General features: G+C 43.5%; 1 protein-coding gene across 3 annotated transcripts in view; it reads left to right on the top strand.

Annotated features, from left to right (window-relative positions):
* Positions 1–20,115, top strand: part of LOC118550787 (uncharacterized) — a 106,840-nt gene that overhangs the window by 24,741 nt on the left and 61,984 nt on the right. The window contains exon 1 of one of the 3 annotated variants that reach the window (XM_078057736.1): positions 12,718–12,882. The exons of 1 other annotated variant lie outside the window; for it this stretch is intronic. In XM_078057736.1, the coding sequence (XP_077913862.1) occupies positions 12,820–12,882 (63 nt within the window). In that variant the 5' untranslated portion in view covers positions 12,718–12,819. Of the gene's footprint in view, positions 1–12,717; positions 12,883–20,115 lie in introns of those variants that run through there. One more of the 3 variants, XM_036100949.2, reaches the window with a different exon arrangement.

Below are 20,115 nucleotides of genomic sequence, written 5' to 3'. Positions count from 1 at the left end.
TTGGAAGAACATGCCTTTTGACCATGACTCTGGATTGCTTATTTTTTTCGTGATCAGTGATTGTGGTAGAAATATCAATGAGGTGCTTTCTTTGGCCCTAGGAGGTCAGGTCTGGTGTGCATAGTGCCATTAATATCAGCCAGAACTCCTGCCAAAATACAGCATGTGGTAAATTTTAGACATAGGAGCCTCTTCAGTTTTATCCATATTGGATCTAACAACATTCCATTATTTCCATAATATTCCATAGTCCTGAGGTACCCCAAAGGCGTACCAGTTGGACTAAATGTTTGTGGTTTTACCCTTGGCAAAAGTAGGGTGTGTAACTCATCCTATTGGGTTGGACATCAAATGGAAAAGTATTTGTCTCAGTACCTTCAAAAGAATTTGCAGGGTGCTTGGATGACTAGGTCAGTGGATTGTGCAACTCTTGGTCTTGGCGTTGTGGGTTTGAGCCCCACATTCTGTGTAGAGATCATGTAAAATAAATCATAAAATAACATCTTAAAAAGAAAACGGATTTGCAGTAGCACACCCAAGATAATATTTACCACTTTCATCCTTTTAAAAATACCCACTAGTAAACTATGAAAAAAACTTTCTTCCTTAGAAGAGTGACATGTAAAATGCGACAGGGACTCAAAACATGATGTGTCAGCATTAAGTCATGAGGGGTTTTGTCTGTATCCCAGTGTGCTCTGGTTCCAAGATCAGATGCCATAAGTATTTATCTTGAGTTTAAGCCTAATGTAATTTTTTGAGACTTTATGTCCCTTTAAAGCCAAAAGTTTTAACAAGTAGATGATGCCTTCCATTGAAGGGAGGCAGAGAATGAAATTATCTCCATAGTATAACAAAGTAGAGATGCAGAAAACTCTGTCATCCAGAGCTGCCTTAGGGGTTTGTGAAAAGTACAAAAGACTTTCTGTGATTCCCTGCGATTGACTGTCCATGGGTATTACCCAAGTGAAAGCAAAAACTCGCTACACTTATCAACTGGAATACCAAATCCACTGCATAGATGAATTACCATGAAAAATCTCCTCTAGTGGTAATTGATGTCAGTAGGGTATGGGGTTAGGAACAAGAGTGTGGAGGGATGAAAATGTTACTTATTGCTGAGAGGTCCTAGACAGACGTCCATTGTCAGCCATTGGGTTTTCTCACGAGGGAAATGGTGTTACAGGGCATAGCGGAGGGGATCGTGAGACACTGAGGGTTTTAAACTTCTATCATGGGCTTGATCCCCTGAAGGGCTTCTTCATACAGTATTGTCTCATTCTGCCAAGAGGTTTTGAAAAATACAGTTTTATCTTGATGAGGTACACTGTGGATTCTGCCAATATCAGTTGAACATGTTGCCCATAAAGAACAAGGTAGCTGATCCAATAGGAACCAACGACCAGTGTTCCCAGGCTCTGCTATGGTGCCATCAGAGACCAAGGGTAGAAAAGGGGCCATGGGGTCGTGTACTTCCCCTGGTGGATTATTTTGATCACTGCTGCCAAATTCTAGAATTACTTGCCCGTTTGAGGGAATCAAATTCTGGCATGATACTTTTCTAAGAGATGTCAGGTGCACACATGAATAGAGGAGAAGTAACTAAGGAGAAGGTATCTCTCCAAGGGCCTAGACGAAAAGAATAGGCTGAGAGACAGGAACCTGTGGAGATTTTTAAGAGGCCCCCACTGTTGGAGCTGTTTTAGTCCTTGTGGGCAGGGGCTGCTTTCCATCAGGGAGTTGGCCACCAGGAGCGTAGTTCTGGTGTCAACAAGGACAGAGACTCATTCCCAATGCGGAGGTGGTTCCAGAAGTTGATTAAGAGGGAGCCCTGGGAAGAGCCCCTATAGTTCCTTAGAGCCCTGTCTTTGGGAATGTGGAGAATGTTGGAACATCCAGCCAGAGGGATGCAGGTGCCTGGAGTGCTTATGTGTGTAACAAGCTTTCTTTGATATCCTGGCTCTTTGCAATAATAGCAGAAAGTACAGGTTTTTAAAACTGTTCCATTCCATATGCTGTAACTGAAAATAGAGAATTTTCTTTAAAGACAATTTGGAGTCAGTTCTAATCATCATGAAAAGGCCCATCAGGTTTTTGTGTGCAAGTCTGCATTTTGTTCCACTCAACAGGCTTAAGCGAAGATAGTATAATTGTTCAGTAGTATTTCCAGGGAGTTTACTACATTCCTGCATAAATGTGCTGTTTCCCTAATACTTTTTAAGATGTTCCTATCAGGCCACATTCATCCAGTGTTTGGCCTGGCCCTCACCAACAAGCATGTGAGCTAATTGCTATAAGTCTGAGAACCAGATTGATAAGTTTGAATAACTATTAAATTCTTAAGCACACCTATAGGGATCCTCAGTCACGTTGGGAAATGCTGACTCTGGCTCACAGTTCAGTCTTGAATACAGGGAATTGAATTCCTGCAATCCAGGGAATGCAGGAAATGGAGGTTTATTTGGATCCCCAAATGAGCCTGTCTTAACAGGTTCAGGAGAGGAAGGACTGGGGAGAGAATCAGAGGAAAAGGGACCTTCAGAGAAAGGATTAGAAGGAGGAGGCAGGGATGGGGCAGAGAGAAGAGAGGAAGAGGGCACTGGAGGCCTGGTCTGCACACCAGGTGGTTGCAATTCTCTGGAGACAAGATGGAGGAGGGACAAAGAGGATCAGAAGCCATTTTGATACCTTTCAAAGGTTTGCCTCTGTTAATTTAGAAGTAGTGTTTTGCAGAGAAGCAACATTAGGTCCTGATAGTGTTTGGAAGCTTCAAAATACCCATTGAAGTAGGCATCCTATCTGGTTTTGACAACTGTAGAGCCATGGCTGTTCAATTCAGTTTTGATAAGAGTCAATTTGGGGACATCAAAAGTTCCCCATAAGGACCATTGATGTTCTAAATTCTTGTGTTTTTTTTTTATTTTTTTATTTTTTAAAGATTTATTTATTTGAGAGAGTGAGAATGAGAGAGAGTACATGAGAGGGGGGAGGGTCAGAGGGAGGAGCAGGCTCCTCGCCGAGCAGGGAGCCCGATGTGGGACTCGATCCCGGGACTCCAGGATCATGACCTGAGCCGAAGGCAGTTGTTTAACCAACTGAGCCACCCAGGCGCCCTAAATTCTTGTGTTTAGTCCATTTAGTTAGAAATGCATGCGAGGAGACCATAGTTTTTAAACACAACACCAGAGGGCACCACAAAATGGGGACAAAGCATTTTGATGGCTGGGATCCCATTTCTAAGCTTTTTCTTTAGAACAAAAAGAGAAATTCCTAAAAACCACTCTTTCAACAGGAACAGGCTGGTTTTCAAAAGGAGTTGGTCCGAAGGCCAGCACAGTTCCAGGTAGGAATAATGTGAAATGGGGTCTGGAAGCTAATGGTCAAGAAAGAACTTGGAATCATCTTTAGAGCAAAGAGCGTAGTTTTATCAAAGCACAGGGACAGGACCCAGGGGCAGAACAAGCTGCACTGGGGTTGTGAGGGTGGCTGGTTATATATTTTCAAGTTGAGAGGCAATTAGGGATAGCCTAAGTCTCTAAGGAATTTGGTATCAAAGTTTTAAGGACCTTGAGGGACTAGCTGTTATTAGAAAAAGTCATTTATTACTGTCTAGTAAAACCTTAGTTCTGAGACCCTTCAGGTGTATACCAGTGAGCCATAGGCTTGGAGGATGATTGTTAATATATATCTTGGGGGGTAGAGTTAAAGGAAGTTTCCTAAGGGATTTTTATATGTTAAAGGAGACTGACAGGATCATGGAAGTAGGGCTAATATTAAGCTAAGGTTGCCTTTTGCCCTTAGTAAAGTATTAACATCAGGGCAGTGAGTTCCTAGAGGAATGTCACTGCCTGTCTTAAGGACTTGCCAATGGTTTGTAGGTTGTAAGAAAATTTAATTTTTCTTTTGCGTTCATTCTCCACATCATTTCCCCTGAGCAGTTGTGACCCTTAAATCTTAGAGTTGCTGAGGGTGGAAGGTCTTATCTTCTGTAACTTCATCCTGCTCAGTGGGGGTGTAGAGATGTCCCTACCTATGGGTCTAGTTTGGTCAGTTGGGGACTTACATATATAGGAGTTACAAAAGGCAGAGGCTGCTGAATCCAAGGGAGACCACATGTATGGAACTCCTCTAGTGGAAAGGATCATCTGTTGGCTTGACCTAATGGCAGTGAAGGAGTCTCGGCACCAGGTGGAGAGACATGGCAGAAAAGAGCAAAGCATAATTATTGTAACAAAGAAGAAAGGAGAAGGAAAAGGAAGAAAGAAGAAAGAAGCCCAAATAAGAGTGATTTCATAGTTGACAAATAATCTTACAGTCCAGGAGTCCAATCATCACTAAAGGAAAGAGAGGGATTGTTAAAGCGCCTGTTTGAGTACTCAGGTCAGGTAGAAACCCAGAAATATTTTTGTGATAATCTGGAACGTATACACAGCCTTCTGTTTTTATCATAGCACAAATTCTACCTTGTGCAGCGGTTAACACATCTCCTGCATTCTGTTTTGTAAAACTGCTTTACACATTGTGTTACTTCATTATTTAATAGAGAAATGCTATTTTGAGTGTTAGTTAGGGCTTTGTTGTATGCTTATTAAATGACATCCTTCAGTCCTAAAGAGGGAATAAAGATAGATGCTAGGTGGTTATACCAATGAAGGACAAAGAATGTGTCCACCATTGTTTTAAATGTGGAAGGTTGGCTGGGTTGGTAATGGTTTTAATAATGGGTCCGTGCATCCAGGCAGAACCCAGAGTACAGTGGGCTATCCAGCCTGGGGGCAGCCATGGCCACGGGTTAGGGCCACACAGCCACTGGGCCTGTTAGGAGCCAGCCATCTAATTCTGGGCCTCCTTGTCCAGTCAGTGGCAAACCCATCGTGGCCTAGAGAACACTGATTTGTGAGCATACTTCTGATGACAGCCTTTGTAACTGCTGTGTGCTGTTTGTTCATGTGTTACAACTATGTTTTCTTTTTTCCCTAGCATAGAATTGCCTTTTGGCTTAACTGTCCCACTGTGGGGGTAAGCCATAACTACTTATCCCAGATTTGACGTATCCCATCCAGTGTATACCTGGATTTGGTTCAGGTGGCTATGTGCTTGGCTAAAGCCTCCACTTGCAATTTTACATCACTAGAGACAGTTCCTGGGACAAACACGGCTGAGGGTCAAAACCATCAAGAAGCCCTCTTTGCTTGAGGTCCAGCCTTGACGATATCCTAATTATGAGGAATCACTGGGAAGTGGGAGAAGACTTGTCCCAGACATAGGGCATCCCCGAGTGCATCATCCAATCCTCGTAAGTACAGTGAGGCCACCCATCATAGCTAACCCCATGGAGTGCAGTGCACGCTGGCTTGAGGAGTGATTTTGCCATCCCAACCACACAGAATTGGCCAAGGTGTTCCTTGAGTTACACAGTTGTTGGGGGATCCATTCCATCTTCCAGCTGTTTAAACAATCATATGTCCCTCGGGTACTGTTATTATCCTCACAGAATAACAAGCAAGAAGATTGTCTATTCATGAGCTGTTGTGGATATTTTTCTTAAATTCACCTCAAGTTGTCTAGCTTAGGCAAACAACAAACATTCAGAGATAATCAGAACTAGAATTTAACAACGGTAAAGGTGTGTTATTGAAACACAATTTTTCTTTACTCTCTAAAATCAGCATTATTTTCAGGATGATTATTAGCCAAATCAAGACTAATTCATTTGCAGGGCGCCTGGGTGGCTCAGTCGTTAAGCGTCTGCCTTCGGCTCAGGTCATGATCCCAGGGTCCTGGGATCGAGCCCCACATTGGACTCCCTGCTCGGCGGGGAGCCTGCTTCTCCCTCTCCCACTCCCCCTGCTTGTGTTCCTGCTCCCGCTCTCTCTCTGTCAAATAAATAAATAAAATCTTAAAAAAAAAAAAAAGACTAATTCATTCGCAATACAAGTCCAATTTTAACAAATTTGGCCCGATTATTTACATAAGCTCAGTAAGAATGGTGATTGGCCATATAGATCTTTTAAAATCTGCTTTGCTGGAACTTTTTATATGGAATCTAGATTGAACTTTTAGTATTCTCCCTAGGCCAGAAGCCAAGTACTTGCCATCAGACATGCCTGTAATACCTTTAGATTTGTGTGAATTCCTTTTCTCAAGGTCCCCACAATATCCTGAGGTTCCTGCACCTGCCAGGAGGAGACATTCTTCACTTACCTGGGGAGACTCCTGGGAATTCTGTAAGCAGGGTATCAGGCCAACATTCCCAAGGGGCTTTCTGGCTCCATATTTTATAAAGTCAACCTCAATTTCTTAAAGCTGTCTGGTCATAGCTGGGTCTATACATGTCTCTCTCAGATACGACATTCCAGTCAAAGCCTTGGTAAAATAACCAATGTTTTCAATGGTGTCCTGTTACAAGTTGAACAGATTCTTATTGAACTTATTCAAATGATTATAATTGCCCTGGAAGAAAGAATACTTACTGAGATCTTTTGAATTTCAGAGGGTTCAGGTAGAGAGAAAAATTAAATGCTTCAATTCATTCAGAAATGATTACTTTATCACATTTCTGTAAGTGATAGATACCTTAAGAGAAAGTTTCCTTAATCTGGAAGAGCAAATATTAGATTAGCAGTAATGTTTGAAGTAAGAGTCACAAAACTATAACCATTTTCTTCAGTTCATTTAGTTCCATGTTATTAATTCTCCTTCAGTTTGAACGCAGCTTTTGAATTTTGAATTTTGAAATGGGAATTCTTACCCATTTCAGTTTTAGGATCTGAAAGATATCCAATACCTGTCTTTGTCAAAAGCCCTTTTTATGAATCTCTTTGAAGATGAAACAGACTTTGCAAGAGCATGGGAACAATTATAAATGAAAAAACTCCAAAATAGACATTATTAATGAGAGTTCGTTATGATGCAATTGACAAGGAAATTCAGTTATTTCTGTGACACATAACATTTCAATAATCAGAATACCAGGTGATGACCTTATACCAGAACATAACATACCAAGTAACAATCCTAATTATTCAAAGAGACCTTGTTTACAATTTACATCTTGGAGAAGTTTGTTTACACCTTAGAAAGTTTTAAAGCACATGCCTAAATAGGATTAGTTTTCATCAAAGACCTGATGAAGACAAAACATGGAAACTGTTTTTTCTGGGCAGACAAAAGAGAAAACAATTTCATTTACATTTTCTTATCAAGAACAGACCAACAGTACAAGAAAAGTTTGTCTTTTTAACAGAAGACAGAATTTCAATCTTATAACATTGTCCATTCATTTAAATCTCAGTCTCTTCACCACACATAAAATTCCTTCTCAAAGATTTCCTTTCACAAACTTTCTAGAACTTCCCTTTGCATTCAGATTTTGTCCAAAGCCATTTCTTTCTAAACAAACAGTCTCATTTTAGGGCAAAATTATTTTCTTTTTCCTTCAAAAAAAATATGAACTCTATTCCTTATATCTTCCTTACGTATCTCCTACTTTCCTACATACACAGTCGCTTCCCTAATTTCCATCAGTCTTAATTACATTTAGCAGAATTTTAACTGTTAGAAACCTTAGTCTCCAAGGGAAATGAAGTAGTAATCAATTGTGAACTGTTACACTAGAGTTCTTTAGATGGCAAATTTATGAATCATTTAAGCACAAAGCATGTTTTCCAACAGACCCAAATACCCTCCGTTTCTCTGCAATAAGAAGCCGGAAGCACAAACCTGTCTACAGTAATCAATGCTTTAGGATTTTATCTCATATGGAAAAGACTTAGATGGCCAATAAATTCAATCCAACTTATCATCCAAGCAAAACTTGAAAGTTTCAGGTTATCAAGGACTTCAAAAGCTATTTTAACAATTGCTGATGAAACTGAGTCAAAGTGAACCATCATTTTAAGTCATCTTGTTTTGTTTTGTTTTTAAGATGTATTTATTTATTTGAGAGAGAGAATGCACAGGGAGGGGCAGAAGGAGAGGGAGAAAAGCGGACCCCCCACTGGGCAAGGAGCCTGATGCTGGGACATCCTGGGACCCTGAGATCATAACCTGAGCCAAAATCAAGAGCCAGTCGCTCAAACAATCGAGCCACCCAGGTACCCATAAGTCATCTCTTGGCTAACAAATTGCAACAGAAATCATGAGCTTATTTGACCTTCAGTAAATCTTGGTAGAATGAAAGTTTCATATTTAATGTTGGTAACTCTAAAGACATGTCTATCTTAATTAAACCAACATAGTTAATTTAGTTGCAATACCGAATTATGTTCCACCTGGGTCCACTTAAAAATCACTTTGTTCCCCATTGTCAATCTTTTGACAATTTTAGCTGGGGCACCTGTGGGGAAATCTGAAGTGGGCGGTGTTAAGTCCAAGGGGATGCTCTTCACTTCTTTTTTTTTTTTTTATAAAGATTTTTTTTTATTTATTTATTTGACAGAGAGAGACACAGCGAGAGAGGGAACACAAGCAGGGGGAGTGGGAGAGGGAGAAGCAGGCCTCCCGCAGAGCAAGGAGCCCTGATGCGGGGCTCGATCCCAGGACCCCGGGATCATGACCTGAGCCGAAGGCAGACGCTTAACGACTGAGCCACCCAGGCGCCCCGATGCTCTTCACTTCTTGATAGCAAGGATGGAAGTAGGAGCCAATGGTGCTGGAGGCACTGAGCATGGTATGGGAACCAGTTATGCGGTCCATACACAAGCTGGTATATAAATGGGGGTGGGGGGGCAGAAGAGGTGAAGTGCTGCCAGAGGGCAGAGAATGAGATTGCCGGTTCTAAACATCATCAGCTCAGACAGATGACCAGACACAATGTTTTTCCACCAATGTGGAAATATGCAGTCCATGTTGGACTGGAGAAGACAGGGAGCTTCCTTGAAACGAAGGGAGTTTTGGTAGCTGGTTGGGAATATTCCTCAAAGTCACCGTCCTGAGGTAGACTAACCACAGGTGGCTCAAATTGTGGCCATTAACCTGGGAAATGAATGAGGGAGAAGCCCCTATGTCTATTAGGAAGAGGAACAGTGAGAGTGTCAGCATGCCCCTCCTTAGGGATGGTGTTTCCTTCAGCCACCTGGATTTATCAGGAGGAAGCTTATTTAGGTAATTATTATCCAATATGTCAGGAGGGAGTTTATTAACCTGGTTAATAATCAAACATATTCCACAAGAGGCCCTTAGGTCAGGGTCCTGTTTTAGTGCTAGAGGGCCTGGACATTGCATACCTCCATCTGATTGCCCTGTTTCCTGCAGAAGAGATCCAACTGATAGATCATACTGAGGCCATGCAGTGTAACAGGAGATCAGTCTTTTCCTAAATTTTGCAATCTGAATTGTTTCCAGGGAGAGATCTTGGGAACTGAAAAAGATGATCCCATTTTCATAGAAAAGTACAGAGGTCCATTACCAAAACTACCCACCCCCCCAACTCTCGGGTGAGGTGCCACACAGGATATGTGAGAAATTCCTGGTGTCAAAGTGACCAGAAGCCTCCCTCAAATGAAATTGCTATGATCAGCGCCCTGGTATAAAGGCCCTGTAGGAAGGATGCTAGTGTCCCTCCAATTCCCCGTCGCATTGTAGCCAGTGAATGGACTGTGATACTGTGCTGTGCCGTGAAGAACCCACCATTTGTAACCCATGGAAAACACTACAAAAGTTTTACAAGGGGAAATTACCTAAAGTTGTAATTGAAGTAGTAGGGGACATTGCCAGAAAACAAAAGACACAAATCCATCATGGACTAAGCAACCTTCCAACACGGGTAGTCTTTTACAGCCAACTTTCCTAGGAAACTTCCCTGGTTGGGTTTTAATTCAATCAGTTATTGGTTTTGGTCAGCTCTGGGCAAAGATCTCATAGACAGAAGCAGCTAGACCAGGGATGTGAAGGGGATCACATTAGACCAATGATGAAACTTTACATGGGAGTCTTAAGATTGGCAACTCTCCTGGTTACTTAGGTGGCTGTCCCGTGCCCAAGACAGACAACTTTGCATAAGGACAGGAATAAAGACAGGGCATCAAGTTTCTGGATCTTACTACTATTCCAGCCATGGTACTAACTTCCAGCCAAGAGGTAGGCTTCCTCCTCCCCGAACAGTAGCCATGGGCTAGAGGATTGCAGCCTGACCAATCGACATGAATGTTTTCCCAAAGGACCATACTTCTTGAAAATTTGATGACGTGGACATAAAGGAAGAGTAGAGAAATTACCAAGTTTGCACTGAGGCTTGGAGTCCAGGTGAGAAGACTCAAGCTCCATATTTCAGTGCCAAAATGATGTGAAATGTTGGGATCTGGAAGCTAATGGTCAAGAAAGAATTTTTTTTTTAAGATTTTATTTATCTGAGAGAGAGCATGAACAGGGAGGAGAGGGAGAAGCAGGCTTCCCACAAACAGGGAGCCCGACGGGGGGCTCAATCCCAGAACTCTGGGATCACGACCTGAGCCAAAGGCAGACGCTTGACCAATATAGCCACTCAGGCGCCCCAAGAAAGAATTCTTGAGATGTCTTTGGTGCAAAGAGTGTGGTTTTATTAAGCATGGTGATAGGAGCTGTGGGCAGAAAGAGCACTAGGGTTGTGAGGAGTGATTGATTATATACTTTCAAGTTGGAAGGGGCTTAGGGATAGCATAAATGTCTAAGGAATTTGTTATCAAGGTTCCCAGGACCTTGAGGGGCTAGCTGTGGTTAGGAAAAGGTCATTTATTACTGTCTAGTAAAACCTTAAGAGATATTTCAGGTGTATATCAGTGGGCCATACACTGGAGGATGATTGCCCACATGTATCTTGGGGAAGGGGTTAGAAATAAAGGAAGTTTCCTAAGGAATTTTTGTATGTTAAAGGAGACATACAGGATCCTGGAGGTTGGGCTAATGTTAAGCTAAGGTTGCCTTTTGTCCTTGGCAAAGTGTTCACATTGAGGCAGTTGAGTTCCCAGAGAAAATCCAAAAGTGTGATAGCCTAAATTGGTGGCCTGGTGGCCACAGTGGGGCTGGGTGGAACACCCAGAGCTGTGGACTTCTGACCATAGAATCTGATCCAGGATCGGGGAGATCGTGGAGATGAAGTAGAAGTCAGGACCGCTAAGAAAATAGAAGGGAAAAGAATGGTGTTTGGTTTGGGTACATGCCTGATTGACAGGCTACTCTTTAGAACAATGGGCTGCAATCTGTTGCCAAACAAGCCCCTATGCATCGGTCCATCTGTATGGTGACCCCAACCCTAGACTAGGGCATCTTTATTTGTACTCTCAATACTCATGCAAGTTAGACTACTGCTGAATTACCACCTAGAATCATCAGACAGGAATTCTGGGAAATATGTTCAATCCCCGAGGCGGGCTCTGCACTCAGTGGGCAGTCTGCCTGAGATTCTTTCTCTCCCTCTGCCCCTACCCCCCGCATGGTCTCGCTCTCTCTCTCTAAAAATAATAAATCTTTAAAAAAAAAAAAAAAAAAGAGTGAAAGGACACTCAGAAAATGAGAGAACATATTTCTAAATCACATATGTGATAAGATTTTATTATCCAGAATACACAAAGAACTCCTATCTGAATAACAAAAACTCAAACGACCCAGTTAAGTACTGAGCAAAACGTATAGATATTACTTTTAAGATGACACAGAGATGTCTAATAAATACGTTCAAAGATTCTCAACGTCACTAACAAGGGAAATGCAAGTCAAAACCGCAATGAGATACCACTTCCCACTCAGTAGGATGGCTAGAATCCAGAATTCAGAAAACAAGCATCAGTGAGAATGTGGGGAAATTGGAACGCTTGTTCATGGGTGATCGGAATTAAACTCCAGCAGCTGATGTGGAAGAAGTTTGGTGGTTCCTCAATAAGTTAAACCCAGAATTACAATGTGACCCAAGTATCCCAGTCCTACCTAAACTGAAACAGATATGTGTACATGAATGCGAGGTGCAAAACTATTCAACACCTGCAAAAGAGGGAAATTTCTCAACTGTCCACCAGCTTGGATGGATGACCAGTGCAGCATATACACAGGACCGAGTATTACTCAGCCACAAAAAAGGAATGAAGCAGGGACACACGCAGGACCCAGAGAAGTCGGGGTGTGATGGGGGGCGGGGCCTCGCGGTGTCAAAGGGTCAGGTCAAAACCCAGCGAGACCGCGCCTTCCCTGCGATGACGTCACCGGTTCTTGAGATGTGCTTAAACACGGAACAGGTGCACTGTCCCTCGCCCCCGTGGCGACCACGGACATAAGGATCACCGGGCCCCTCTGCTCTGTCACATCCTGATGGGGCGCCGCACAAGGGAGGCTCCGCGGAGAAACTGAGTCAGATTCCCGGGACAGAAGGAGGACGCAGGCGGGTCGGCCGGCCAGGAGTCCATTCTGTTGGGAGCCGAACTCCCGGCAGGCAGATGAGACACGCGGGTAGCGCCAGCCTGTCAGTCAGGACACAGGAGGCGGGGCCTGGGAGATCTGCCCAATCGGGGACCACAGGGGCGGTGCCGGGATTACCGTCCAATCAGAACGTGAAGGGCCGCAGGCTGTCCTTTCACGGTGCGGGGAGCTCGGTGTCCCGGAGAAACGCCCAATCAGGGCCCCGGGGAGTTAACGCCGAAACCCCATCCAATCAGGTCTCAGAACCTGAAACATCGCCCAATCGGAGCGCGGGGCCTGTATACCATCCAATCAGGCCCGAGGGAGGGCCCTGGTAGCCCCGTAGGTGCGGCTCTCAGCCGGTGCCGGCTGCCGCGCTCCAGTCCTGCGCAGCCCAGGTGTGGCGGAGCGCGGCGGGGAGGACGCCCGGAGATCCGGGAGCGGGGCCCCGACATGATGAGCGCGGGGGCCGGAGGCGTGGATCGAACCAGCCAGGACGAAGTGGAAGCGGCCGCGGTAGGGGGCCTCCCCGTGCCCCTGGGTCCGCACCTGCGTCCTCGGCGGGTGGGACTGGGGAGGGAGGCAGCGACGAGGGGGAGGGGGAGGCTGGGATCCGGGCGGGTGTGCGACCTAACGGGAGCCTGCTCCTTGGTCACTTACAGGTGGAGACTAAGCAGGTGAGTTGTCCCACGAAGGAAACTTGACTTGCAGCGGATGAGGGGACCGCAGGGAATAACTTCAGATGCGCTGCTCCCCTGGCGGCTGTGGGTGGGCTTCTTTCATGCAGGGTTAGGATGAATATTCAGAGGGGAGCTCGGTCATTGCCTGTAAAGACGAGCGTAAGGTTGCCCAGAGTAGGTAGAAAGCATTCCTAGAACACCTGCATCCAAGGTGAGGGTGATGAAGCCAGTGCTCCTCTGGGGGCTGAGACTTCCCATTTTAATCCCGCAGAGGTGACTGTTGGGAGTGGGGAAGAGGCGAAGGGCCTGCTCTGAGAGCCGGTATCCACTGCTTGGGGTTTGGGCTCTTATCTCGGGGAAGGAATGCAGGACTTCGCTTACTTTTGGAGCAGCGGTGAGAGATGTATTGTCTCTGATGCGGTTTGGCTCTTTCCAGGCCTGGTAGAGACGGTCTTTGTGATGTAATTTTGGAATGTAGGTCAGGTTTGGTGGGGTGATGTCCCGAGTCGAGGACCAAGGAAGAATTCTTGAGATGTCTTTGGTGCAAAATGGTGGTTTTATTAAAGCACGGGGACAGGACCAGTGGGTAGAAAGAGCTGCAGCCCAGGAGTTGTGAGGGGCAGCTGATGATATACTTGGGTGTTGGGGGAGGTGAGGAAAAGGGAGGTTTTTAAGAGAACTTTCAAATGCTAAGGAAGACCCTCAGGATACTGGAGGCCTAGCTGTTGTCAAGTTAAGGTTGGTTTTCCCTCTTGCAAGGCATTAACATTAGGACGGCTCATAGCTTCCTGGAGGAATGTCACACAGATCTCACCCAGGAGTAGCGGGGGGAGGGCTTTGTCCTCAGCTAGCTGTCTGCACCCTCATCATTTCCCCCCCTTGAACAGTTTTGACCCTTCAGTCTTTAAGTTTTGAATGTGGATGGTCTCATATGTAACTTCTTCCTGCTGAATAGGGGTATAGAAATGTTCCTACCTGTGGGTCCTTATTGGTCCGTTGGGGAACATATAGGGGAGTTACTAAAGGGGGAGGCAGCTGAATCCAACGTGGACAACACATATGAACCTCCTTTAGTAGAAACATTGTCTGTGGCCTGGATGCTATGGTAGTGAAGGAGTCTTGGCACTAGGCAGAGAGACGCCAGAAATGACAACAAAATACGGTTAATGTTATAATGAGAAAGAGAAATTTGACTAAAAGATCTTTGATAGTTGACCTTTGATAATTTTCCTCCAGTCCAGGAGTTTAAAGCAATCACTAAAGGAAAGAGAGATCATTTAAAGCGTCAGTTTGAATATTCATATCAGTTAGAAACCCAGAAATATTTTTGTGGTAATCTGGAATGTATACACAGCATTCTGTCTTTATGATAGCACAAGTTCTACTTTGTGCGACAGTTAAAACATCTAATGCCATTCTATTTTGTAAAACTGCTTCACGCATTTGTATTACTTTAGTATTTAATAGAGAAATGCTACTTCGGGTGTTATTTAGGGCTTTGACCATGTACTTATTATTAATAGAGCTTCCAAGTGCCAAACAACATCCTCCAGTCCCAAAGAGGGATGGATGCTAGGTGGTCATACCAATGAGACATAGAACATGTCCACCATCATTTTAAATTTGGAAGGTTGGCTGGGTGGGTAATGGTTTTAATAATGCGTCAGTGCATCCAGGCAAAACCCAGAGTCCAGCGGCCTATCCAGCCTGGGGGAAGCTATGGACACAGGTTAGAGCCCCATATAACCATTGGGTCTGTTAGGAGCCAGCCATCTAATTTTGGGCCTCCTTGAACTGCAGTCAGGATTTCAAGGGCTATTCAGTTTTAGGGGGCCATCCTTTGAATTTGTGTAATAATTTCAGGCCCATATTTGATTGGGGAGTTACGGCTTGATAATAACCCCCTTTTCTTTAAATTGCTCCATGGGCATGTAGGACTAGGAAGGCATATTTGGAGTCAGTATACATACTAATTTTTAAGGCTTTTGCCAATTGCAAAGCACAGGTGGACACTATTAACTGCTTTTGGGGGCAGATACATTTGTTGACAGGGCTTTGGCCTCAGCAGTCTGAATTAGACTGACTATAGCATACCCAGCTTTCTTGTTCCCTTTTCCGTGAAATACCGCCATTGGCAAACCAGCTGTCATCTACATTTTTAATAGGGGCATCTTTAATCTGGTCGCCTAGAATAAACAAGATCAGTAACCTCTGAACAGTTATGCTCTATAGAAGGATGATGGTCAGGTTCAGGCATAAGGGTAGCTGGGCTTAAAGTCTGACAGGTTTCAAGTATAATTCCAGGCATATCTATAAGCCTAACCTGGTTTTTAATAAGCCAGCCTCCCATCATCCATTGGTGGCTTTTGGTCTCTAAGGCACTCTGGACCTGATGTGAAGTCATTACAATCTGGGACTGTCCCATAGTGAGCTTGGAGGCTCCTTTACCAGGAGGGCTGTTACATGCTTGGCTAAAACCTGTGTTTGTAATTGTACCTCACTAGAGGTGGCTTTTAGGATAAATACGACTAAGGAATAAAACCACCAAGAAGCCTTTTTGGGGACTCCTGGGTGGCTCAGTTGGTTGGCTCAGTTGGTTAAGCATCTGCCTTTGGCTCGGGTCATGATCCCAGGGTCCTGGGATGGAGTCCGGCATCAGGCTCCTTGCTCCGCGGGGAGCCTGCTTCTCCCTCTCCCTCTGCCTGCCGCTCCCCTTGCTTGTGCTCTCCCTCTCTCTCTGACAAATAAATGAATAAAATCTTTAAAATAAAAAAGCCCTTTTTGTTTGAGGTCCAGCCTTAATATCCTAATTATAAGGAATCACTGGAAAGTGGGAGAAGACTTGTCTCAAGAGAAAAGGGCATCCCCAAGTGTACCATCCAATTTAGTCATAAAGAAAATGGGGTCATCCATTATCTCCCCAAGTCCTTAGTTAACCCCATGGAATGGGGTATGCTCTGGGTTTTAAGGAGCGATTTCGTCACCCCAGCCACACAGAACTGGTCAAGGTGCCGGTTGTGTTACACAATTGTTGGGGAATCAAATCCATTTTTTTTCAGCTGTTTAAAAGTGCATATGCCCATGGGGTCCTGTTATTATCCCCAAAGAATAACAAGCAAGAAGATTGTCCATACATGAGCTGCTGTGGCAATTTTTCTGGTTTACCTCAAGTTGTCTAGCTTAGGCAAACAACATTTAAGGATAATCAAAACTAGGATTTAATATCTGCAAAGGTGGGTTATTGAAGCATAGTTTTTCTATAAAATAACCCTCATTTCCAGAGAGAGCCAAATCAAGACTAATTTGTTTGCAGAACAAGTCCAGTTTTAACAAACTTGGCTTAATTATTTACATAAGCTCAGCAAGAATGTTTGATCATATCTTTTAGAATCTGCTTTGCTAGAATCTGCTTATATTGAACTTTTAGTAGCCTCTCCAGGCCAGAAGCCAAGCCAAGGACTTGCCATCAGACATGTCTGCAATACCTGTAGATTTGGGCAAATTCCTCTTCTCGAGGTCCCCAAAGTATCCTGAGGTTCCTGCACCTGCCAGGAAGTGACATTCTTTACTCACCTGGGGAGGCTCCTGGGAATTCTGTAAGCAAGGTATCAGGCCAGCATTTCCAAGGGGCTTTATGGCTCAGCCCATGTTTCATAAAGTCAACCTCAGTTCCTTAAAGATGTTTGGTCGTATCTGAGTCTATGCACGTCTCTCAAATATGACATTCCAGTCAAAGCCTTGGTAAAATAACCAATGTTTCCAATGGTGTCCTGTTACAAGGAGAACAGATTCTTACTGAATTTATGCAAATGACTCTGATTGCCAAGGAAGAAAGAATACTTACTGAGATCTTTTGAATTTCAGAGGGTTCAGGTATGCTTTAATTTGTTTTATTATTATTTCTTTATATCACTGATGTCTTAAGAGAAAGGTCCCCTAGTCTGGAAGAGCAAATATTAGAGAACCAGGAATGTTTCAACCAAGAGTTACAAAAAAACTATAATCATTTTTCCCAATTCATTTAGTCCCGTGTTACTATTCTTGTTTAGTTTGAATACAGCTTTAGTTAGTTCTGGAAATTCTTACCCATTTCAGTTTTATGATCTTAAAGATACTGAGTACCTGTATTTGTCCTAAAAGCCCTTTTTATGAATCTCCTTAAAGATGAACCATTTTACAAGAGAGTAAGAACAATAGCTGTAAATGACAAAAGACTCAAAAATGGACATGGTTGCAGATCTGATGAGAGATTACAATATGGCTGGCAAGGAAATCTGATTATTTCTGTGACACATAACACTTTAATAATCAAAATATTGAGTAATGGTCTTTTACCAGAACATAATAAAACTTTAGGAACTGCATATCATCTCTAGAATAGTTATAGCATTTACCCAAATGTAACCTAAGGCTTATTATTTGTTCAACAAAGTTTCCAGAGTAACTTAACATACCAGGTAAAAAGGCCTAATGAGTTAAAGAGACTCCATTTACAATTTAAATTTTGGGAAAATTGTTTAAACCTTAGAAAGTTATAGCACATACCAGGATAGGATTACAGATCATTACAAAACTCAATTTTTTTTTTTTAATTTAGCCAATATGACAATAAGAGATTCCAAAGGCAAAATGTAGGGTTACCTAGTTGTTAGCAAAACTTAGCTCTTTAATATTGAGAAGTTTTAACCAAGTAATCAAAGACCTGATAACCATAAAACATAGAAACTGGTTTTCTGGGCAGACAAAACAGAAAAAAAAAACCTTTGTTTACATTTTCTTATCACAAGCAGACCAATAAATCAAGAAAACTTTTTTTGAACAGAGAATTTCAATCTTATACCACTGTACTTTTAAAATCCCTTTATTTTAGGGATGCCTGGGTGGCTGTTGGTAAGCTTCTGCCTTTGGCTCAGGTCATGATCCCAGGGTCCTGGGATTGAGTCCCATGTCGGGCTCCCTGCTCAACCGGGAGCCTGCTTCACCTTCTGCCTGCCGCTCCCCACTACTTGTGCTCTCTCTCTCTCTCTGACAAATAAATAAATAAAATCTTTTTTAAAAATCCCTTTATTTTAATCTTAGTACATCCTGACCACACCTAAAATTCCTTTCCAAAGATTTCCCTTCACAAACCTACAACTTTCTTTTGCATTTAGATTTTTGTCCTAAGCCATTTCTTTCCAAACAACCAGTCTCATTTAGGACAAAATTACCTTCTTTTACCTTCAATAAAAACGTATTCCCATTCCTTCGATCTTTCTTACATATAGCATTTCTTCCTTTTTTCCCATCAGTCTTAATTACATTTAGTAGAATTTTGCATTCTTTAGAAACCTTAGTCTCCAGTGAAGACTAAGTAGTAACCAGTTGTGAACTACACCAGAATTCTTTAGATGGCAAACTTATGAATCTATTAAGTACAAAGCATATTTATCAACAGACTCAAATATCTTTAGTTTCTTTGCAATAAGAAGTCAATAGCACAAACTTAGGTTCAGTAATCAATGATTTAGCACCTTATTCTGTTTGGAAAAGACATAGATATCCAGTGAATTTAATCATATTTATCATCAAAGCAAAACTTTAAAGTTTCAGGTTACCAAAGACTTTGAAAGCTATTTTAACAATTTCCTGTGAAAACTTTGAGACAGACATGATTAACCATCCTTTTAAGTCATCTTTTTGCTAACAAAATGCAACACAGATAACACGAACTTATTTGAGCTTAAGTAAATTTTGGTATAAAAGTTTCACATTTAATGCTGATAACTTTAAAGACATGTCTATTCGGGCGTCTGGGTGGCTCAGTCGTTAGGCGTCTGCCTTCGGCTCAGGTCATGGTCCCAGGGTCCTGGGATCGAGCCCCGCATCGGGCTCCCTGCTCCGCGGGAAGCCTGCTTCTCTCTCTCCCACTCCCCCTGCTTGTGTTCCCTCTCTCACTGTGTCTCTCTCTGTCAAATAAATAAATAAAATCTTAAAAAAAAAAAACAAAGACATGTCTATCTTAAACCAACAAACTTAAATTAAATACTGAATATGTTCCACCTGGGCCCAACTAAAAGTCCATCAATTTGTTCCCCATTGTCCATTTTCACCTGAGACACTGGTGGGGAAATCTGGAGGGTGGTGTTAGGTCCAGGGGATGCTCTTGCTCCTTGACAGTGAAGCAAGGAGCCCTGGTGCCTGAGGCACCGAGGATGGTCTAGAAGCCAGTTATGCAGGCCGCACCCAATGTGGTGCAGAAACGGGAGGAGGGGGAGGCAGAAGAGGCCAAGTGCTGCCAGAAGGCAGAGAAAGGGTTCCCAGTTCTAGAGCTCATCAGCTCCAACAGAAGAGCAGACACCACGTTTTCCTGCCAACAAGGGGTATAGGCAGTCCACGTCGGGCCAGAGAAGACAGGGAATTTCAGCAGCTGCTTGGGAATATTCCTTAAAGTCCCCGTCTCAAGGGAGACTAACCACAATTGGCTCCAGTTATAGCCATCAACTCAGGAAATGAGTGAGGAAGAAGCCCCCACATCTATTAGGAGGAAGAACAGAGAGAGAGAGAGAGAGAGTGTCCCCTTTGTCCGGGATGGCCTATGTTTCCTCCAGCAACCTGGGTTTCCTCAGAGGAGGCCTATTTAGATAATTATCATTCAGTATGTGGGGGGGGGAGGGTTACAAGCTGACACATTCAGGCAAACACATCTGCAAGAGACCCTTAGGTCGGGGTCCTGGTGTAGAGCAATGAAGACCTAGGTACAAGCAACGAGGGTACCCTAAGCCCATTTGCCCTGTTTCCTGCAGAAGACATCTAAAGGATAGATCCCATTGAGGCCATGCAGTTTTACAGGAGCTCAGTTCTTCCCTAAATTTTGCAATCCGAATTGTTTCCAGTGGGTTAAAGGTATCTCAAGGGAGAATCTCTGGGGCCTGAAGAAGCGCCCATGCTGGAGAACATCCATTACCAAAGAAAATCTCCCCCCTTCCCCCCCGCCCCCGACTCCCAGGTGGTGTCCCAAGCACAGCATATGTTAGAGGTTCCTGGTGCCAGAGCGACCTGAGGTATCCCCCTGAACAAAACTGCTGTG

Source organism: Halichoerus grypus, chromosome 1 (genome assembly GCF_964656455.1).
Source record: "Halichoerus grypus chromosome 1, mHalGry1.hap1.1, whole genome shotgun sequence".
NCBI classification, from domain to species: Eukaryota; Metazoa; Chordata; class Mammalia; order Carnivora; family Phocidae; genus Halichoerus; species Halichoerus grypus.
This window is presented reverse-complemented; position numbering and strand designations above follow the sequence as displayed.